General features: G+C 58.7%; 2 protein-coding genes across 5 annotated transcripts in view; one reads left to right on the top strand and one right to left on the bottom strand.

The window, feature by feature from the left end:
• The window catches only part of LOC100354734 (MCC regulator of WNT signaling pathway), a 111,615-nt gene extending 98,845 nt beyond the window's left edge, over nt 1-12,770 (top strand). The window contains exons 15-18 of the mRNA XM_089335833.1: nt 1,613-1,825; nt 5,241-5,323; nt 9,642-9,764; nt 10,097-12,770. Of these exons, the coding sequence (XP_089191959.1) occupies nt 1,613-1,825; nt 5,241-5,323; nt 9,642-9,764; nt 10,097-10,277 (600 nt within the window). The 3' untranslated portion in view covers nt 10,278-12,770. The remainder of the gene's footprint in view (nt 1-1,612; nt 1,826-5,240; nt 5,324-9,641; nt 9,765-10,096) is intronic.
• A 5,565-nt stretch (nt 12,771-18,335) lies between these two features.
• The window catches only part of DCP2 (decapping mRNA 2), a 42,896-nt gene continuing 38,558 nt past the window's right edge, over nt 18,336-22,673 (bottom strand). For all 4 annotated transcript variants that reach the window (XR_016235032.1, XM_070076008.2, XM_070076009.2 and 1 more), the window contains one exon: nt 18,336-21,041. Coding sequence is in view for 3 of the 4 variants with exons in the window: in XM_070076008.2 (XP_069932109.1) it covers nt 20,884-21,041 (158 nt within the window). In the remaining variant the exon portion in view is untranslated. The remainder of the gene's footprint in view (nt 21,042-22,673) is intronic.

The raw sequence follows: 22,673 nt of genomic DNA, 5'->3' as shown, positions 1-22,673 counted from the left end.
TTTATTTTGACTCCTGTGTATCTCTTTGACATAATTTTAGATACTTATTTTCTAGTTTTTCACCTTCTGCTGTTTGTGCTCCTTGGACCTGATGCCTGTCACTTGTGTTGCACCTGCTGTGTGTTGGACTCTCTGACCCACTTTAGTGTCCTGTGGGGTCCTGTGTTACAGGTGTCCCTGCAGGGGCTGTTGTGTTTATGCCAGCTGTACCCTGTGGGCTTCAGAGCTTCAGGACTAGGTTCTGTTACATTCTTTGCTTCAGATGCTGGCACAAGGTGAGTGTGGTTCCTCAAAAGAGATTTTAGTTTTCCAGCTCAGAGCCTGAGAAACGACAGGGTTCCTTGCATGTGTCCAAAATGGCAGTGTAAGGTCTCTTGTTCTGGGAAGTATGGCGAATCCAGCTCTGAGCCTTGCCTCAGAGCTGAGGCCCTCCCTTGCATAGCAGGAAGACCAGATCACAGGGATGCAGGGTCCGCCTCCTCTCTGGCCCCTGTGCGTGCCCCTGCCCTTCTCTCAGGCGTGCTCTAGGCGTTTGTCCTGGGAGTGACCACCCACAATAGGTGGGTGTGCAGTGTCCTGCTCCTGATGGCAAAGGCTGAGCGTCTTCTGGGTCCCAGAAACACCTTCCGTCCTGGTTTCTAGGGAAGAAAGGTTCAGCGTGCTCTTCCAAGTGGTCAGGAACACACTGACTTAGCCCCCAGCCCCGAGTGCCTGTGCCTTGGTGGGGGCCCCCGGCTGTTTCTCCACAGCGGAGGGAGAAGACGCCCACCCCAGGTCTGACCTGCCTGGCGCCCCAGGCCTCTGGTTGGTTTCTCAGGGGCGGGTCACCGTGGGCAGCCAGGGGGCTCCCACATGCGTGAATGGAGGTGCCGTAACTGCTAGCTCGGGTGGGGGAGTCGGATGCGTTCCTTTCGGAAGGCGGCGTTTTGTGCTCAGGGAAGGCTGCCGGTTAGCCTTGCTGTGCAGCTGCTGGCTCCCAGGTAGCATCGTCCCATTTTAATCTCCACAGAAAACAACCACATGGTTTATTTAAGACACTCCCAGAAGTCCCGTGAAGGATTCTGCCTCTGTGTATTGGATCTGGGCTCTCAAAAGTAGAGCAAGGCGGTGGCGCTGCTGCGCGGGTCCCGCGCCTGCCCAGCTCAGCTGCAGGGCCACAGCGGTGCTCTTCTGGGGTTGAATGTGTGGCGTGCTGTGTGGGATCTGACATGGGAATTGGGTGGGGCCTCGTCCAACCCAGCCTTCGTGCGTGGGTGCCTGTACAGCCTTGGGGGGTGTGGCTCAGCCCTGCGTGCACAGAACTGACCTCCAGCCCCGCAGGGGTGCCCGTGGCGGACGCTTCTGGTTGTTGGGTTTTCCTCCTGTTGAACCCAAGTATGCCAGCCTCCACGCGTTTCTCTCCATCTAGTTCGTGGAGGAGCAGAGCACATGGCTGGGTCTACGCGTCGGTCCTCACGTGTGGAGACAGCTATCGTGTCCCATGCCTGGGCCCTCGCTGCCAGCCTCAGTGTGATGACCACCTTGGGGCCGTAGAATGTTCCCAGGAATCCCCCTGCCCGCCGGCGGCAGCCAGCCCTGCCCTCAACCACTGCCTGTGCTCCTCGCCCTGTAGGAGGAGATGGCGGAACTCAAGGCCCAGCTCTACCTGCTGGAGAAGGAGAAGAAGGCCCTGGAGCTGAAGCTGAGCACGCGGGAGGCCCAGGAGCAGGCCTACCTGGTGCACATCGAGCACCTCAAGTCCGAGGTGGAGGAGCAGAAAGAACAGCACACGCGGTCCCTCAGCTCCGGCGGCAGCAGTGGCGGCAGCAAGGAGAAGCCCCCCAAGGTAGGGTGCCCCGACTGCACTCCCTGCCCGGGCTCCACTGACCGCACCTCCCTACCTGCTGCCACAGCCTCCTTGTCTGCGTGGGAACTGTGGGTCACTCCAGACATAAGATGGGAGCCCACGCTTTGTCAGCAGGCCTCGCTCTGTGTCACACCTAGTCAAACCAGAGCGGTGGTCTGTGCAGCTGTCCAGCGGCCTCTTGGTCTCTGAGCTTCCTCCAGTCCTCTCCTGGGCGCGTTGCTGGGACTCCCCTGGCAAGTGCTGCGTTTGTTGTCTGAGCAGGGAGTAGCCACCCCAGTATACGGAGGCGCAGGCGGCGAGGCGGTCACGTGGGGCTCACGGCTCCCTTTCCTGCCGTCAGTGCGTGAGCAGGAAGCGGCCTGGGGGCAGAGGCAGGGAGGCCGGCGTGGGATTGTGACGTGTGTGTCGCTGGAGAGTGGCCACGTGCTGGACAGGTTTCACACTCGCGTGCCGTCAGCCCTCGGGTCTTCCCGTCCCCTAGAATCCAAGCCCGAACGTGGTCCTGTGTCTCAGCTTTACAGCAGATGTGACCCGGGAGGAAGTAAGAGTGCTGGACGCGGGAGTCAGAGCCCTGGCTCCAGGGTGCCGTCCGTAGGGGCCACACTTCCTGTTCCCAGTGGGAGGCCTGTTTCAGACCCAGAACTGTGGGCAGATGCTGTCTTGCTGGTCTGAGTGGCTCCTCAGACACAGCAGCAGAGTGTCCCTGGAGGGCTGTGCTCCTGAGAGGGGACAGTGCAGGGAGTCGTCAGTCAGTAGCTGGGAGCTTGCACGGGCTGCACCCGTGCTGGCTGAGGTTCGCACAGAGCACAGCAGGCCCCAGTGGGCCGCGCCTCGGGCCAGCCTCCCCATCACTCACTGCGTTGGAGGATGGGATTGGACGTTCCCAGGCGAGCAGCTCCATGGGGGACAGATGAGGTCTGCAACAGTTCCTAATGCCGTGGGAGGCTGTGGCCAGACGTGGAATCCAGACTCGGGGATTCGGGCAGGTTTTCTGAAGAGCTGCTGAAATGGGCTTCAGTGGGGAGAGGGAGTGGCCTATAGAAGGAAGAGGCTGGGGCGAGGCAGACGGGATACACCAGGCACATCCCGGGGGGCTGGGGGTAGACAGGATACACCGGGCACATCCCGGGGGGCTGGGGGTAGACGGGATACACCAGGCACAGTCCCAGGGGGCTGGGGGTAGACGGGATACACCAGGCACAGTCCCGGGGGGCTGGGGGGCAGACGGGATATACTAGGCACATCCCAGGGGGCTGGGGGGCAGACGGGATACACCAGGCACAGTCCTGCGGGGCTGGGGGGCAGACGGGATACAGCAGGCAGTCCGGGGGGAGAGGCATCGTAGCTGCTGGCGCTCTCAGCCCCCGTCCTCCTGAGGCGGGGAGGAGTCTCGGGCCTGCAGCAGGGAGCCGGCTGCGGGCAGTGCCTGACGCTGACGCTGGGGCAGTGGCGCTGCCTCAGGCCTCAGAAGACAGAGTTTCGTTCCGAGTGAGAATCTCGGTAGGGCCTTTGCGGCTGCTGGCAGTCACTTCAGCACGGCACCTGAGAGCCAGGCCGGCGGTGTCTGTGTTCCTGGCGGCTGGGAGCACACCCCCGCTTCTCGCCAGAGGCCCGCTTCCTTGGTCCTGGTGTGAGTGTGGACTGGGAAGAGCAGTGTGTTCTGTGGACTGCCTTCAGGGGAGAGGCTGGGTGACTTCCTGAAGACAGAAGAAGCTGTGCTGGTCAGGGAATGACACTGCCAATGCTGATTATCTTACCTTCCAGAGACTAGCTCCCTCTGCTGTTGCGGTACAGCCGCCGTCCGGGCTGTTCGGTTGGTCTCATTGCTTGGTGCAAGAGGCAGGGTTAGCAGAACTCGCTGTGCGGAGCCAGACGGCACAGGCCCTGCAGTGCGCGGGTGCTGCCGCTGTGCTGTGGCCGCTTCGCCTGGCCGACGTGGGGCTGCCGTGCAGCGCAGACACGGCCGGGGAGCTGCAGGCCTGGCTGTATCCCTCCCACTCTGCCCTTGGACACTGAAGTGCGCACTGCGTGTCATTTTTTCCTGCCACTGAATATTCTTCCCTTGACTGTTCTGTGTGTGATTTCGAAAACAGGAAACCAGTCTTACCTACAGAGAAACTGCTGACAGACCCTGCGTCTAGATCATCCACTTGTGCTCAGAGCACGGAGGCCCCCAGCGGGCCGTCCCTCTAGGCCAGCTTCGCCAAGACCCTGGCAGCCTGTGGTCACCTGTCTCCTTGGAGGATGGTGCTGGCCACTCGCAGGCAGGCAGGCGGCTCCATGGTGCTTGTTTAGAGACCTTGCCTCCCGCCGCATCTTACCTGGGCCGTGTTAGGGCTCTGCGGCCCTTGTCTGTTTATGAGAGGCACCGAGAGCCACGAGGCCCTCCGTGTCTCTACGCCATCTTAGGAGACATTCACATCAAATGGGAGGCAGCACACCAGAAGTGAGGCTGGGATTCCACGGGTGCTGGCGGGACTGCAGACGAGGGAGTGGTCCAGAGGAGGTTCTCAGCTGTTGTCCGTGCTGCGGCCCAGGACCCTGGATCCAGGAGCGGGCTGTGCTCTGGCCCTGGGTCCGCGCCTCTGAGGCGCTCTGCCCATCACGATAGGATTTTCCGTGTGCGTTTCCCCTGCTGCAGCAGATCCCCAGCTTTCCACTGTGAGGCCTGCAGCATGGAGGGTCAGTGTGCGGGCCAGTCCCGGGGCCATCCGCTGCAGCAGACACGGCCCTCGGCGTGGCCCTGCCGGCTGGCCCTTAACTCCCTCGTCCGCACGGGGGAGGAAGGCAGGTGCTGATGCGAGGGCACGGTGTCCACCGGCCCTAGCCCACGGGGTGGGTGCGCAGCTGTCTCCCTCCCCTTTTCCGAGTCTTGTCAATGACTGCACTGAGCTCAGAGAGGCTCCTGAATCCCCAGAGGACGGGTTTTCTCCCAGGGAGACCTGGGACGGGCTGTAAGGGTAGTCGCCTTTGTTTCCCACTTGTGCGCACTGGTGGGAGCCAGGTGGCCTGGGTTTGAGTCCTGGCGTTGTTCCCAGTGAGCCGCTGGGCGATGAAACCTCTCTGCGTTCACTTCCCCTGGGTAAGATGGGAATAATGACAGTGCCAGCCCCCAGGGCCACTGAATGACGGACTGTATGGGCACACTTGGACCGGGGTCTCGCCCCACTGAGTGCTCAGAGCCCGCTCGGAGGCCTGTGACGGGAACCTCGGGTCGGGGGCCAAGGGGGCTCGCTTTGGCTTGCAACCCAGCCGTGGCCTTCAGCAGTCTGAGGGTGCCCCACCCACTGCCGCTCCTGCACATCTGTGGGACACCTCCGTGGCAGAGCCAGTGTGCGCCCAGGGCCCGCGGGCTCAGCCTCAGGCCTAACGCAGATGTGTTTGCTGTCCTCAGGAGTGTGCCGATGCTGCCTCCCCTGCCCTGGCGATGTGCGGCGAGAGCGAGCTGGCTGCCGAGTTCACCAGCGCCCTCCGGCGGTAAGCCCCGCCCCGCCCCGCGCCCCCCGCGGAGCTGCGCTCAGAGCGCCCTGGCCTGGCAAGGAGAAGGCCCTGTTTGCTCTGTGCTTGTGCCGGGTCTGGAAAAACCCCGCTCGTGCCGGACCTCGGCGTGGAGAGCGTCCATCTGCGCGGGCTGGAACCGCGGGGTGAAGTCAGGGTGAGGGTGGGAACAGCTGCGCCCTCGTCCCCACTCCCCGGGTCTGCTGGTGCCCCCTTCCCTGAGGAGCCACAGGGCGTACTCGGCTCCGGGCGTCTCCCTCGGTTGTTCCTGTTTTCCCCTTGCACACGGTCTCCTTGGTGAGGAAAGTGGATCCCGGCTCGTCTGGATCTTTCTCCTGTCCTCTGGTTCACTCCCCAACTGGACACAGCAGCCAGGGCTGGGTCAGGCTGAAGCCAGGAGCCGGGGCTTCACTGGGGTCTCCCATGTGGGTACAGAGGCCTATCCACTTGGGCCATCCTCTGCTGCTTCCCCAGGCACGTTAGCAGGGAGCTGGATTGGAATTTGAGCAGTTGGACTCCAGCTGGAGCCCAATGGCATGCCACACTGCACACCGTGGACTGTGGCCACGGCACCAGCCCCAATAGCCACATTTTTAAAATTTATTTATTTATTTAATTTAACGGCCGCCGCGGCTGGTGAGCTGCGGCCGGCACACTGCAGCGGCGCTGATCCGATGGCAGGAGCCAGGTACTTCTCCTGGTCTCCCATGGGGTACAGGGCCCAAGCACTTGGGCCATCCTCCACTGCACTCCCTGGCCACAGCAGAGAGCTGGCCTGGAAGAGGGGCAACCGGGACAGAATCCGGCGCCCCGACCGGGACTAGAACCCGGTGTGCTGGCGCCACAAGGCAGAGGATTAGCCTAGTGAGCTGCGGCGCCGGCCCGCCACATTTTTAAAAGTAGAGAAAAACAGGTGAAATTCATTTTAGTAACATTGTATTGAACCCAGCATATGTAAAACAACATTTCGGCATTTTTACATTCGCAGCACATCCTGGGTCCCACCGATATTTCAAGGGCTCAAGGCTGGCAGCTTACGTTTCACCTCTGGAGAGGCGGATTCCAGCCCAGTTTTCCAGCTCACTAATTTACTTTTTAGTTCTATCCATGATAATGTTTGGCCTCTGTTTTTTATTTGGTGATGAAATCTGTCGCCCTTCTTTTTAATGATACGACTCTCTTGGGTCGCTTTAAAGATATTTATTATAGTTCTTTTCTTTCTTTAAGACTCATTTAGTTGAAAGGCAGAGTTACCAAGAGAGGGAGAAAAAGAACTTACATCCGCTGGTTCACTCCCCAAGTGGCCACAACGGCCAGGGCTGGGCCAGCCGAAGCAGGAGCTTCACCCAGGGCTCGCACGTGGGTGCCGGGCCCACGCACTTGGACCACCTTCCCTGCTTTCCCAGACCATTGAGAGCTGGGCTGGAAGAGTTACAGCCAGAACAGGAGCGCGCACCTGTGTAGGATGCCCGCACGCAGGGCCCGCGCCGCCTGCCGCCCCACAGTGGCTCGAGTCTAGTTTGGTGTGCGGTGTCGGCTCTGTCTCCTCTCGCGTGAGTTCTGCCCATGGGTCAGTTGGTGATTCCGTCTCCGCATCGGCTTTCCTTGAGGGTCTGGTGGTTCTGACTGTGCATTCGTCCTTGTGTTGAAAACTCCCGCATAGCCAGTGCTGCGTGCACTTACCGCAGCCCGCTGCCCATGCTCCGCCCTGTCCGGGAGGTGGTGGGAGCTGGCCTCCCGTCTCCCGGCTCTCTGCGCCTCCTGCGACAGCAGCCATCCAGGGTGCCTGGCCGACAGCGGCACCTCTGGTCCCCGCTTTGGTTTTCCAACAGGGTTCTTCCTTTCTTTTCAGGAAATAACGCGTCTGCCTTTCACTCTTTGACCGCGCGCGTGTCTGGTATATACAGTGCTCCCTTTCTCGGTGCTCAGGGAGTTTGGAAAAGCCATCATTTCTGGGGGCCTGAGGGGGAGGGAAGGCTGAGGCGTGCTCTCGGTCTGCCCGGCCATCTGTCCTGGCAAGTCCCCACACTGAGGGTGGGTTGAGCGCCACCTGCTCCCTGTGGCCCCCTCACCACCCCGCTCCTGCATTCACTGTGCCAGCGCTTCTGCTCCTGAGGCTGAGCTGGGGTCGCTGCGTCGGGGGAAGAAGGATCCTGTAGGTGCATCCAGAGTTCCCTGGGGCAGTGCGCTGGCGTGACCACAGCGCTGGGAGGCGGGGCAGGCACACAGGAGCCAAGTTCCTCAGCCCAGAGACCGAGCGCGAGCCCCGCACTTGTCCTGGTCGGGGGCCTCCACCGTGCACACCGCTCCAGATCCGGGCTGCAGGTAGCCGACCTCGAGATGTTACTCAGGGAGGCGCTGGAGCCAGGGCTTCAAGGCGGGGAGGCGACGGGGAGGCGCGGCCCGGGCTGCGGTGAGGAGGGGCGGCCTTGCCGGGGGCACTGGAGCACGTGCCTGTGCTGCTCCGAATGACCAGTGAGACGCGGACGTCCCCCAGGGTCCACAGCACCTCCCACCCCGCTCCCAGACTGTGGGCTCGTGCTAAGATCTGGGAAGCTGAGAGCTGTGATGTTGGCAGACGTTCTGTGCCTAGAGTTGAGGTGGTCCCGGAGCGCACGGGTGAGGAACCTGCTCTGGGGTCCCAGGGCCTGGGCTGCAGTGAAAGGGAGCCTTCTAGTCGGGGGGGGGGGGGGGGGGGTAAGGCTGGGCTCCATGCTGGGGGGGGGCAGTGCAGTTTCGTCAGTGTCTTGCGTTCTTAGCTCTCTGCGGCCTCTTTCTCTTTGTGCTATTACTCAGCTTTAAAATGAACGATCAAGGAATTGGAAATCCCCAAAGTGTAGGGCACCCAGCTTTCCCGGCCACAGGGCCATGGGGCTCACCCCACCCTGGCTCAGCTTTCTCCCTTGTGGTAGGAGACACTGCCACTGTGCGGCTGCAGCAGGAAGTGCGGGCAGGCCTGCGGTCCTGGGCCCGCTCATCACGGCGCCGAGTCAGGCGTGTGGGATTCTGTCTTTGCAAGCCAGGGAGAATCAGGGCCTGGAAGGGGGCTCCAACCTCAGGTCCCCTCCTACCCACTGTCGGGACCCTGGAGACTCCACCTCACAGACGACAGAAGCAAAACTTGGAAGCCCTAAGAGTGAGTTTCGTAGAGTGGGCCGCTCAGTGCCCCCTCCCCTGGGTCTGCCCTTCCAGTCGGCTCCACCCGTGCACACTGGGGTTCCTAGTTTTCTACAAACGACACCCTGTGGAACCTGCCCATCCCAGGGCGTGCCTCAGGCACCTCCAGGCCGAGCACGCAGTCTGCTGGGTAGCAGGGCGCTGCACACAGCCTGCGCTCCCCAGCCCCTGGGGTTTCCTGGTCTTCACCCTGAAGCCAGCACGGAGCTGCAGCTGTAACTGGGCCGTCTGGAGGACCCGTGCCCACAGCACACGTGAGCTCCGTCTCCAGAAGCCACGTCACTCAGCCGAGGGATGCGTTCTGTGTAACAGTGCTGGATATTACCAAGCCGCACCCCTCACGTCCACAAAGACCCCTGACAGCACAGAGCTTGGAGAGGCAGGAGCGCGCTCCGCTGCTGGTTCACTCCCCCACAGTGCCCGGGTCCTGAGCCCGGAGACAGCCCAGGTCTCCCGCGGGTGGCGGGTGGTCGTCTCTGCTGCCTCCCAGGGTGCGCACCGTCAGGAGCTGGGCTTGGAGTAAACCGTCCCAGCCACCAGGCTAACGGCCCCGACTCCACAGTGAGCCTTGGAGATTCCTCCACTGACTCCTGGTTTCTCAGCTGTGCTTCAGGCAAACTGACACCTTCAGTGAGCTGTGGGCAGCTGTCTGGACAGGTGTAGGCACTAGAGGCTGCCCCTCAGGAAGGTGCCCGGGGCCATCCTGGGGGACTGAGGAGGGGTCTGGCCACACCAGAGCCTCAGTGCCCTGCACAACACTGCGTGTGGAAGGCACAGTGGCCAGGACGACGTGAAACCCAAGTAGCATCCAGCGGGGGGCAGGGGCTGGCTGGACGCTAGATCCCTCGCCTGCCTGCCTGCCTGCCGAGGGGACTGGACCAAGTACCGCAGTGGGCCAGGGGCCTTGGACTGTCTGCAGGCAGGGGCCACGTGGCTTCAGGGAGCAGGAACCGGCCACACAGGAGGTTCTGGTCGGGGGTCCGTGTGAGCCTGCACGGGCTCAGGAGCCACGGTGGCTTCCTGGTCAGGGTGCACGCAGGGCCCGAGGGTGCCGCTCAGCCGGGCGGAGAGCTGGGCCACGTCCCTGTCGCACGCTCACGGCCTGTGGTCGCCTTGGCAGGGAGAAGAAGCTGAAGGCCAGGGTGCAGGAGCTGGTGAGCGCCTTGGAGAGACTCACCCAGAGCAGCGAGATCCGGCACCAGCAGTCCGCGGAGTTCGTCAACGACCTGAAGCGCGCCAACAGGTAGGGTCCCCTGCGGGTCTCCCGGGGCCGGGCAGGAGGCAGCGCTGCACCGGCTACCGGGAGGGGCCGCCCCACCCCCGGCGTGCCTTCCCCATCCGTGCCGGGGCCTGACCGAGGGCCCCTTGACCGGGTTCGGGAGGCCCGGGGCTCGGCCTCAGACCAGGCTCTGAGAGCAGCCGCGCAGGGCAGCGCCGTGTCCACGCGGGACCCGCGGGGCTCCCGCAGCCGCGCTCGGGCCTGCCTGGGGCTCGGCCGGGGTTCCTCCCCCTCTGCTCTCGGGTCTCGGGCCGGCCGCGGGCGGGGCTCCCTGCTGACCTCGCTCATTCCCGCAGCAACCTGGTGGCGGCCTACGAGAAGGCGAAGAAGAAGCATCAGAGCAAGCTCAAGAAGCTGGAGGCGCAGATGATGGCCATGGTGGAGCGGCACGAGACGCAAGTGCGCATGCTCAAGCAGCGCATCGCCCTGCTAGAGGAGGAGCACTCGCGGCCGCACACCAACGAGACGTCCCTGTAGGGGCGCCCGGGCGTCCTGCCCGCTCGCTGCCCGCGCGCCTCGGCGGGAGCCGGTGGGCTGCTCCGGGACGCCCCCTCCCAGTCCCTCCTTAGGGCGCGCTGCCTTCCCCCGAGCGCAGCCAGGGCTGGGAAGGACCCGTCCCTGGAGCCGTTCAGGGACGACCTTGTGTCTGGTCCAAGGCCGCCGGCTGCTGTGGCCAGGTGTGCTGTGGCCAGTGCGCCCCACTGCCACGGTTTGCAGCTAACGAAGGCGTTTGCTGTGCCCTGGCCACTGCGGGCACGTCCGCGCGTCCCTGCTCCAGGTGTCTCCTCGGGTGTTCTCTCACGTTTCTTCCTGAGGACAGACTGGAGGAATTCACATACACGCATACTACACGTATGTCCAGCTGTATCACGTCGGGGGGTGGCCCTGCAGGCCCCTCCCGCTGTGGCTGAACAGGCTTCGTGCCACCCGCACCGCATCTCCAGGCAGACTCAGAGCCCGCTCCTTCCCCGCTTGCTCTCCCGGCCCCGGCCGCGGCGTCGCCGTGCACAGGCCAGGCAGGCGCCCCTTGTGGTGTCCAGAGCCAGCAGGCACCTGGCCGTGCCGTGCAGGAGCAGCCCGTGACCGAGGTGCGAAGGCAGTCTCCTTATGGCCTAGCCTGGCTCTGCACCTGCCTTCTCCGCTAAGGCCGGGCTCCCTTACCATCCCCGCCCAGGACAAGCAGCTCCCTCGGTCTCTTCACTCACGAGGTCGCGAACCCTCAGGATTTCAGACTTCTCCTCACGCCCTTCTGTTTCTGCAGCGCTTCCCTCTTTGGAGGCAGCCACCCTGGTCAGAGGGCAGGGCAGAAGGGACGCACTCCACGTCCCCCAGGGACGCGCTTCCCACTGCGGACGGAGGCAGGGTCAGCCCCAGCCCCGCCTCGGGATCCAGGCAGGAGGAGGCCCGAGACTGAAGTGTGAGGCCACGGCCCTGCCCCAGCACGCGCTGGCTGCGTCAGCCACACGGTGCGGTTAGGTCGCCGACAGGCGCCAGTGCTTCTGCTGGTTCCCCCAGCCCCTCCCAGGGCCTCGGGGAGCTGGGCGCCTTCCCTCCAGAGGCAGGCCCGCCCGGAAGCGCCTGCCGGCTGTGTCTGAACTGCTGGGGTGGGGGCAGCTCCACACGCTGTGCACAGGTTGGGGGGGGCCCACAGTCGCCACGCTGGGACTGGACTGCCTGTTCTCTCCGAAGGGCTCTCCTGTGGCCCTGAACCATTCTTAATTCAGAGGTCTCTCAGGTTCGGGGCATCGACACTGAGACTAGGGGCACACACCCACTCTTGGGTTCGTGGTCTCTGAGCGTGTCCCTTCCTGAACCATTTACCGGGAAGGGCCCAACGGCTGACGCGCGCACTGGACTTAGCGTGCAGCACGGGGGAGGGCCTAGTTTGCCTTTTTTTTTTTTTTCTCCCCCTGCAGTAGTTTGTCCTACAAACACTAAGAAACGAGGGAGTGGATTTTTCTGTTTATCAAACAGAACAGTATCCAGGCCCCACCGCTGAGGCCGGCCTACTCGGCAGGACTCGGCACAGCAAAGTAGACAGCGCTCCACAGACGCTCGAAGTTTCTCCCAATCCGCTGACGGAGCTCGGGCTGGAGTCAGCCCGGCACCGCGGCCTCCCCGCTGCACACCTCGGCTGCCAAAACAAACCCAAGAACTGAACTAGGAGCGGTGCTGCTGGGAGCCCAGCACCAGCGAGCGAGCAGCCGCAGCTGTCACGATGCGGCCAACAGGGCACACACCTGGGCAGGGAAGAGGTCTCGTGTGCAGTGCAGGCTGGGAGTGCTGAGGATAAACACTCCGGCCCCACCGCAGCCGAGACGTGGCCTGCGCAGGACCGAAAGCCCCTGCGGTCCCAGCAGCCACTGCCCCCCCCCCCCAGCAGAGCGACAGACGCAAACCTCCTCGCACCCGCACAGCCGGCTGAGGAGTAACCCTTGCGCCTCTGTTCACCCTGGCACTTTCTCCAGGTCAGACTACGGAAGGCCCTGCCGGTGAACACACAGCACCGCGTCCGGGCAGCCAGTGGGCGCTCAGCCTCTGCTTTGCTTTGAAGCCAGCGCGAAGCAGTGAACCACATTCATTCTGTTTCTAATCCTTAGACATCGCCAACGTTACTTACTCTGCATGACACTTAAGTTTCTTTCTTTAAAACGTGCCACTTTCACACCACTTGAATTAGGAAGTCCCGCGTGAACGTCCTGTCAGAGCACACGGGGCTGGGCCTGCATTTCAGGGGCAGAGGCTCTGAGAGTTGCTACTTAATGCTGTATTATACCTTGTAATTTTTAGATTCAACTTGTATGCTCCAAATGTTTCCAGATGCCTTTAGTTTTAGATGCTGTAAAATAGCTTTGTGTTATTTGATATAGAATCGTTTTCTTTAAAAAAAAAAACTTCATTTATTTATACAGAGACATTTATAATATTTTACAAACATTCTTATATTCTGAATAAATATTTCTAATTCCACCTGTTTCTTACCTGGGTTAATTACTGGGCAAGGATGTTGGTCGTCTGCAGCTGTCACACAGGTAAGCAGCAAACTGGCCAACGGCCAAAGAAACCTCATTTACTACCAGTTATCATTGGCTACTTCTCAAATTGGGTGGTTACCTGTGTAAACATTTTTTTCCCTTTTAAAGATCACTATAACAGGAGAATTATTTGGAACTACAAGGAGGCTCCAAGAATAGAGAGAGAGCGCTCTCTGGTGGCTGTCAGAGGAAAAACATGTGGTGCTATCTTGGCCTCCCTTTGGAGCCCTCTAGTCACTCTCCTTTTCTAATTTTAAATAAAAACTTCTAATCCCATAGCTGCAATCTCTTAACAAAATTCCTCCCCTGAGGTCCAGGGTTAGTCAACCGTTCTCTTGCAAAATTTGGTTCTGGCACTTTTAAAAGTGCTTAATTTGGGGGCTGGCACTGTGGCATAGTAGGCTAAGCCTCTGCCTGCAGTGCCAGCATCTCCTGTGAGTACCGGTTCATCTCCTGCTTGCTCCACTTCCCATCCAGCTCTCTGCTGTGGCGTAGGAAAGCAGAAGATGGCCCAAGTCCTTGGGCCCCTGCCCCTGCGTAGGACACCGACCCGGAAGGAGCTCCGGGCTTCAAATCGGCCCACAGTGGCCATTTGGGGAGTGAACTGGCAGATGGAAAACCTCTCTCTCTCTCCAATAAGTAAATCTTAAAAAAAATGCTTGGCTGGTGCCGCGGCTCACTTGGCTAATCCTCTGCCTGCAGCACCGGCACACCGGGTTCTAGTCCCAGTCAGGGCGCCGATTCTGTCCTGGCTTCTCCTCTTCCAGGCCAGCTCTCTGCTGTGACCCGGGAGTGCAGTGGAGGATGGCCCAAGTGCTTGGGCCCTGCACCCCATGGGAGACCAGAGGAAGCACCTGGCTCCTGACTTCAGATCAGCGCAGCATCAGCCATAGTGGCCATTGGGGAGTGAACCAACGGAAAAGGAAGACCATTCTCTCCGTCTCTCTAACTCTGCCTATCCAAAGAAAAAAATCTTAATTTAGTTAAAAAAAATTCACAATACATCCATACAAAGGGGACTACAATGAGTTCATGAAAATGCCAATTGTGGGAAACCAGTACAAGGATTCCCCAATGTATGCACCCAATTGAAATTACACAAACTTTGCTGAAATACACAAACTTTGCTGTATAGATACGTAATTCATCTCAAGTCCTCTACCAGAATTTTTTTTTTAAAGATTTATTTGGAAGACAGTTACAAAGAGGCAGAGACAGAGAGTGACCAATCTCCCATGTACTAGTTCACTCCCCAAATGGCTGCAATGGATAGCAGTAGGCCAATCCGAAGCCAGGAGCCTCTTCCGGGTCTCCCATGCAGGTGCAGGAGCCCAAGGACTTGGGCCATCTTCCACTGCTTTCCCAGGCCATAGCAGAGTGCTGGATTGGAAGTGGAGCAACTGGTTCTCAAACCGACCATGTGGGATGCTGGCACTGCAGGCAGCGGCTTTACCTGATACACACAGCTCTGGCTCTTGTAATCTTGCTCTAAGACAACAGCCAAGCTTAACTAAGAAAACAAGTACACACATCTTTATTTTCATGTTTTCAGCAACACCTATTGTATAAATGTGCCTTTTTCTCATACTCATCCTTTCTTATGGATTCAAAACACAGCAATCAAAATGAGTCCCCTGGGGCTGACACTGTGGCACAGTGGGCTAAGCCGCCACCTGCAGCGCCGGCATCCCATGTGGGCACCGGTTCATCCCCCAGGTGCTCCTCCTCCCATTCAGCTCTCTGCTGTGGCCTGGGAAAGCAGTGGAAGCTGGCCCAAGTGCTTGGGCCCTGCACTCAATGGAAGAACCAGAGGAAGCTCTCGGCTCCTGGCTTTGGATTGGCCCAGTTCCGGCTGTTGTGGCCATTTGGGATGTGAACCAGCAGATGGAAGACCTTTGTCTCTCCCTCCATCTGTAACTCTAAGTGCCTTACAGCAAAGGAACGCACAGCAGGACTGGGTTCAGGCAGTGGCTGAGCGGCCTGGGCAGCTGTCTCCTGACGTGACGTCACCAGCAGTGTGCTATAACACAGGAATGGCTCACAGAAAGCCAACAACTGAGCAGAAGTCCTTCATTCCTACTGTTCTCTTTAGATGGAAATATTTAATATCTAAGCTGGAATTATTTATATCAAAAAGCTTTCCAAAAGCCAAACACAGTGAGCGTTCAGACACCACCTTGTCCACGTCCCCAGGACGCCTCCCAAGTCCCACGCTCCGCTCCCCGGAGACCCTTCCCCCACAGCGGTCACAGCCTGTGCCAGGCTGAGAACTACGCCCTACTCCCTGCACTGCTGAGGAAAAGCACATGGAATCAAGCCCAGAAACAAAAGTAAAATCTTGTTTTGAAAACAGGCCAAACGTGAAGAATCCAATCTATTCCCTTTTCCACCCAGTTAACTGCATGCTGTATCTTGATAGATGAGAGACAGTCTTAGGAGAACTCCAGGTAGCTAAATGCATGAACTACAATTCCATCTGCGTGTTTTACTTTGAAACAACTTTTAAAATTATCACTAAACAAAGTCTGAATTTCTGAGTCAATACTTATTAAAAGTGGCTTTTTAAAAGTACTTGAAGGTATTAAGCTAAAACGCAAACTTCACAACAATTATAAAGATGAAATATATAAAGCTAAATAATTCGGGTTTCATTATCCTGCCATATTTGTTACTTAAAGTTTGCAATATTTATAAAATGGAAGAGGCCAGTTAGCTCTCTCCTGGCCTAACTTAGGACTGACTTCTTTGGACACTTAGAACTGAAATGCAGCGCAGCGGGTTAACGCCCTGGCCTGCAGTGCCGGCATCCTATATGGGCACTGGTTCTAGTCCCGGCTGCTCCTCTTCTGATCCAGCTCTCTGCTGTGGCCTGAGAAAGCAGTGGAATTTGGCCCAGTGCACCTGCGTGGGAGATCCGGAAGAAGCTCCTGGCTCCTGGCTTCGGATCGGTGCAGCTCCGGCCACTGCAGCCATCTGGGGAGTGAACCAGCGGACGGAAGACCTCTCTCTCTCTCTGTCTACCTCTCTCTGTAAGTCTTTCAAATAAATAAAATAAATCTTTAAAAAAAAAAAAAAACTGCTCCCCAAAGCACGAGATCATAGCTTAAAAGTAAAAAAAAAAAGCAGTGATCTGCAGTGTGAGCTGTGAACGTCCAGAGCAAAGCTGGGGGGGGGGGGGGGGGACACAGGGAGCACACGCGTGCCCGCGACCACTGCTGCCGCCCGCGGTGCCTCCTCAGGGTCACACGACCGTGTGTGAGAGGGATGCCCAGTGCACCAGCAGGGCTTGCTGCGACCAGGGCACTTGCTGACTCCATGGGCACTGGGTTCAGCCAGCCTGCTATCCCGACACTGAGCCCTCTCGCACACGGAAGGGCCAGAACACTGCCCATGTCCCCTACACCCTCGCCCAGGTTTCCCCTTAGTTCCCAAGTCGCTGTGACAGCCACGCGCACAGTGGCCCAGGGTCAGATGACGTCAGGTCCTCCGGCGGGCAGAACCCACTCCCCGCGTGCCGGTTCTCACGGCCGCCCAAGTGCAGACAGCTCTGCTCTACATAGAGACAAGGGAATAGGGGAAAAGGACACAGTGGCTTCCAGTGGCCAGCCACCCCCGGAAACAGGTCTTCAGGCAGCACTCAACGGAGTGGCCAAAACCCAAACCCCAAACCCAACCCCAAGCATCGGCAGGGCCCGTCCCCAGAGGCAGCACCAGGTTCGCCGGCTCTGGCCTGCCGTGCTGGGTTACACTGCCCCGCTCCAGCTCCTACAACACAGCTTTCTGCTGTGAGCACGGCCGTTCCCCCCCAACCAGAGGACCCGGATGGATGCCTCCTGGACTGACACCGCCCCACGGAAGAGTCCATCCTAAACCTTTCTCAAGACCTCCGCTGTCTATCACAGAACATTCTTCACACTTCTCTGTAATGGATGCCTGTCTGGACACACCAGCTGGTGGAAGCCGGCTTTCAGGTCCACTGCCAGGCACCAGTTAGCTCCACTGCCCCGAGCAGACGTCACCCCAGGCAGTGCTGCGTGCACATCACGCCGCCGCCACCATGAAGTGACGCTCACGGCTGCCTGGCCGCGTGGCTCTGGGCGAGCTTCCCGGGAGAAAGCCGTGCCCTGCGGGCGCTGCACACGAAAACCGGACTCTCCACCCACTGCTGCTTTGTAAAGTGAGAAAAATTCCTTTACCTTCACCAGACCGCTGGGCAACCACACTGGAATCGGTTAGAGAACACCCGGTCCCTGGCCCACAGCCCCGGGGCTACGCCGTGAGGCACCGCCCCGTGTGCAGCCTGGCCTGGCCCAGCAGCACTGGCCCTCTCCCTCAGGCACAATCTGTCACAGTCCAGAGCAACCCTGAAGCCCAGGGACAGAGCCACACCACGGGGGGGGACAGAGCCACACCACGGGGGGGGACAGAGCCACACCACGGGGGGGGGGGGACAGAGCCACACCACGGGGGGGGGGGGGACAGAGCCACACCACGGGGGGGGGGACAGAGCCACACCACGGGGGGGGGGACAGAGCCACACCACGGGGGGGGGGGACAGAGCCACACCACAGGGGGGGACAGAGCCACACCACGGGGGAGGGGGACAGAGCCACACCACGGGGGGGGGGGGCAGAGCCACACCACGGGGGGGGGACAGAGCCACACCACGGGGGGGGGGACAGAGCCACACCACGGGGGGGGGGGACAGAGCCACACCACGGGGGGGGGGACAGAGCCACACCATGGGGGGGGACAGAGCCACACCACGGGGGGGGGGGGACAGAGCCACACCACGGGGGGGGGGGACAGAGCCACACCACGGGGGGGGGACAGAGCCACACCACAGGGGGGGACAGAGCCACACCACAGGGGGGGACAGAGCCACACCACGGGGGGGGGGGACACAGCCACACCACGGGGGGGGGACAGAGCCACACCACAGGGGGGGACAGAGCCAGACCACGGGGGGGGGGACACAGCCACACCACGGGGGGGGGCAGAGCCACACCACGGGGGGGGGCAGAGCCACACCACGGGGGGGGGGGCAGAGCCACACCACAGGGGCCGACCGCACAGCTCTCAGGACACTGAGGAACTCAGGACAACGGGTTTCCTGGTTACCAGTGATCTGAATACAGCACAGGGGGCCCTGCCGCTCCTCGGTCTCCACCCTAACTGTGGCTGTGGTGGCCTCAGAGATAACCATGGAGGAAAACACCCAGAGCAGGCGGATCCACCAGGGCGAAAGCAAACAGCCAAGAGAGGGCACCATAGTAAGAAAATGAACTTGGCAAAAAGTCTATTTTTTTATAACTGGCTTTGCTGTCCCTCCTACTTAGAAGTGATGATTGGAGACCAACAAAGAAAGGGAAAGCAACAAGGTGAGAACAGGTAACGGGATTCTTTAATGCACACATGCACCCAGGCCGTCGCTCTTCACCGGACATGTATACTGAGCTGTATAGAACATTCCGTTCTAACAGTGAAGGATGTCACTCACTCACTGTTTGAGTTCTCTTTATTTGACATTACATACAAACTACTGAAGCTTCGCAAGAAAACATCAACTCAATCTTACAGCATAAAATTAATTTTGCTATGTCTTCATTATATTTATTAATTGATATTTAATAGAAAAATAAGGACATTTAAAGCTCAAAATAGCAAACAACCACAATTTCTCTGACAACACTGGGCAATTTCATCCTGTATATATTAATACAAAAGTCCGACTTAATTTTCCAACATCTTTAATCAGCTTCCACCCCTGCTGATGGAGCTCTGTTGGGTTTCCAGCGCTCTCCAAATGCCGTCTCAGGAGGGCGTCACTATCAGAAATTCTAAAATCCCTCATTTGCTATTTCTTAACAAAAACTGGTGAAAAGCATGTAAACTGTACCCTTATCTTTTAGATTACAATGGTTAAGTATAAAAACAATTCATTAACATTTTGTAAATCATTAAAGTTACACTTAAAAGCACCTACAAAATTTCAAAAAACAGAAGATTCACAGTGCACTGCAATTTGGAACGTAAGAACACACACAGAGTGAACCCAAAGCCAGGACGGAGCCCACACGACTCCTGCCCTCGCGAGCTCGCTCACCCAAGCGCACACGCCGCCCGCTCCTTCATCCTCACTTGCTTTCCTCAAACCACGCCACACGCTCTCCAAGAAATCCAGTTCTGTGCAGGGCGGCCCTTCCCAAGGGAAGCTGCGCCCCGCGGGGCAGCAGGCGTGGTAGGGGCGCCCCAGCCATGCGACCTGCACGTGCCCTGCCCGGTGCCGTCCCACCACACAGCTCACCATTCTTCACACTGCTCACATCCAATGTCGCGAGAGCTGGAAGCCCGCTGCTGTCCTAACTGCACCCCACCAGGACCCCTGTTCAGTGCCCGCCACTCATCTGCTACAATGAACGCCACGCTGCCAGAGGCCACACCAGGGGGAACTCGCATCTCTCATTCTCGTACTGAGAGCAGAACCAGAAAGACTCACCGAGACATTCACTTCAACACAAACACTAACAAGCAAATGGCTTCCAGATGACAGTGAACGAGTGAGAGTAACTCATCCGCCAGGTAAACCGAGTGTGCACTCCCTTAACAAGTTTCCCGGAACCTGGACTGCTGGGTCCGACTCCACGTATGGCTCAGGGAGATCCGCGCAAAGCAGCCACGTTTCTGAGGAGAGCAGTAGAAGCCTCCAGCCATACCGTGCTCTAGGAGCAGAGGTCACAGGACTCACAGCGTCACATCACGAGACGCAGCACTCTGGGTGAACCGGCTGTAACCGCATCGCAGTGAGCGCCGCGAGGGTGGCACCTGCCACTGAGCAACGAAAGCCAAGCGAGTTCCCCACGAGAGCCCTCCTCACGTGTCACGGGGTCACAGAGCCCTGAGACCAGGCTGCCTGCAGACCAGAGACTGCTGCGGGTTTACAGCAGAGATTTTGTAGACACCACTTGCAAAAAATTTATAAGCCCACATCACATCACAGACATGCGTGCACACACACCCCCCCCCCAGGAAGTATGTTCAATGAGGGCAGATGCACCCGGAACACGAAAGCCCCTGAGAGCCCGGTGATTGTCCTCAGTGACGGCCCAAACTCTCCTCACAACAGGCAAGAATCCTGCCTGGGCGAAGTGCACTCCGGGGGCCTCAAGGCTGACCCTGGTGCTCTGAGCCCACGCGGGGAATGCTCTGCACACCTCCCTCCAGACGCGTCCCTGGGCTCCGGCACAGAGCGCACCGCCACGCCAGCCCCCAGAGGTCAGCACGGAGACGCAGCGTGAAACGGACGACGTCCACTGTCCACGCGCACTTGAACCGCTGGGGTACGGACACGTCGTCACAGCATAAATCACTGCATGACACTACAGCATGGGAGGCAGAGGGAAAAGACACGACCCAGACACGCGTGGGTGCAGGCCCCGTGCTCTGCTCAGGCACGCTCAGGCCAGACTCCGTCCTCGGATGTGCTCAGAGCTCGCTCCGCACAGCGACAGCAGGCCGCAGATACATAACCCTCTCCACAGAACCCCGAGCCAGGCGCACTGCAGACGCTCGGTGGGAGGCAGCAGGAAGAGCCGACTGCCACCAACGAGTGACCTGCGGCCTTGGCACCTGTGCCATGCCGGCTCTATCGTTCAGGAATTGCGTAGTCTTTCCTCTAAAAATCTCAATATAAAAACTCTTTTCAATAAAAGTAAACTATTGCTGCAGTCACTATAATGGGTAGATGGTGCAGTCCCATTAACCCAGCTGCTTGGGGATGACTCAAACCTTATTTTCTTGACCCGAATACAGCATAAAATCCAAACACACAGAAACAATGCCATCCGAACACACACACAACAACTTGTCCAAACACTGCAAAGGTCGATCTGCATAAAACGCTGTAGCTGCACTGCCGTGCAAACTCGTGTTTCCTTCCACTCCGGCTCCTGCGGAAACAAGGCCTCCCTGCGCTTCTATAGGACACCTGAGAAAGGTAAGGCCTGAGAGACACCCACTCTCCCGCAAAGCTCTCGGCGCTGCTGCCGTCAGAGGTCCAGGATTCGCATGATGGCATCATGGTCGAACTTGAAACTCAAGAAGGCTCTGGAGGAAAAGGGGAGCTTGCAGTGTCCGTTACAGGCCTGCGCGCCGGTGTGTTCCAGCAGCGGGTCCTCACTGGAGCAGGACGCGTCACACACAGCATCTGTGTGACAGACACAGCGGTGAGTGCAGGAACCTAGGGAGCAGCTAACCCTGCCCTTCCCCACCGTAAAAAGGAATTCAAGAGGCTGGCGCTGGGGCGTAGCAGGTAAAACCACCACTTGCAATGCAATGCCGACATCCCATATGGGCGCCGGTTCGGGTCCTGGCTGCTCCACTTCTTTTTTTTTTTTTTTAAAGATTTATGTATTTATTATTTTTTGAAAGGCAGAGTTACAGAGAGGCAGAGGCAGAGGGGAAGGGAGAGGGGGAGAGGGAGGGGGAGGGGGGAGAGAGAGGGAGAGGGAGAGAGAGGGAGAGAGAGAGAGAGGTCTTCCATCCACTGGTTCACTCTGCAGATGACCACAACAGCTGGAGCTGTGCCAATCCGGAGCAAGGAGCAGCATTCCAGTCTCCCAAGTGGATGCAGGGCCCAAGGACTTGTGCCATCTTCTACTGCTTTCCCAGGCCATAGCAGAGAGCTGGACTGGAAGTGGAGCAGCTGGGCTCGAACCAGCGCCCGTATGGGATGCCGGGGCTGCCGGTGGTGGTTTTACCCGCTACACCACAGCGCCGGCCCCAGCTGCTCCACTTCTGATCCAGCTCTCTGCTATGGCCTGGGAAAGCAGTAGAAGATGCCACAAGTCGGCCGCCACCACGGCTCACTAGGCTAATCCTCCGCCTGTGGCGCCGGCACACCGGGTTCTAGTCCCGGTCGGGGCGCCGGATTCTGTCCTGGTTGCCCCTCTTCCAGGCCAGCCCTCTGCTGTGGCCAGGGAGTGCAGTGGAGGATGGCCCAGGTGCTTGGGCCCTGCACCCCATGGGAGACCAGGAGAAGCACCTGGCTCCTGCCTTCGGATCAGCGCGGTGCGCCGGCCGCAGAGCGCCGGCCATGACGGCCATTGGAGGGTGAACCAACGGCAAAAAGGAAGACCTTTCTCTCTGTCTGTCTCTCTCTCACTGTCCACTCTGCCTGTCAAAAATAATTTTAAAAAATTAAAAAAAAAACATGGCACAAGTTCTTGGGCCCCTGCACCCACGTGGGAGACCCAGAAGAAGTTCCTGGCTCCTGGCTTCCAATGGGCCTAGCTACTGCCATTGAGGCCATTTGGGGAGTGAACCAGCAGATGAAAGATCTCTCTCTCTCTCTGCATTACTCAGTCTTTCAAATAAATATATATATTAAAAAAGAAAAAAAAAAAAGGAATTCAAGTAGAAGGTACATTTAACTTCCCACAATCTAACCTAAGCAGAATCACTAAGATGAACTGGTGCTCAACTGAATTTCTAATCTATTATTGCTCATTCCTATCCGGACAATCAACATCGTCACTTTTAGGGGTAGGCACTATGGCAAAACAGAGTCAGCTACTGCTTGGGTTGTTCGCATCTGAGTGCCTGGTTCAAGCCCCAGCTACTCCACATCCCTGGAGGAGGCAGGTGACAGACCAAGCACCTGAGTTCCTGCCACCCACCTGGGAGACCCGGGTGGAATTCCAGGCTCCTGGCTTCAGCCTGGCCCAGGATCAGCTGTAGTGGGCATTTGGGGAATAAACCAATGAATGGAACATATCTCTGTCTCTATCCATGTAGCTCTGCCTTTCAAATAAATAAAAAATAAATTTTAAAAAATCTT

This window comes from Oryctolagus cuniculus, chromosome 6 (genome assembly GCF_051225735.1).
Source record: "Oryctolagus cuniculus isolate XC-2025 breed Fujian yellow rabbit chromosome 6, ASM5122573v1, whole genome shotgun sequence".
NCBI lineage: Eukaryota > Metazoa > Chordata > Mammalia > Lagomorpha > Leporidae > Oryctolagus > Oryctolagus cuniculus.
This window is presented reverse-complemented; position numbering and strand designations above follow the sequence as displayed.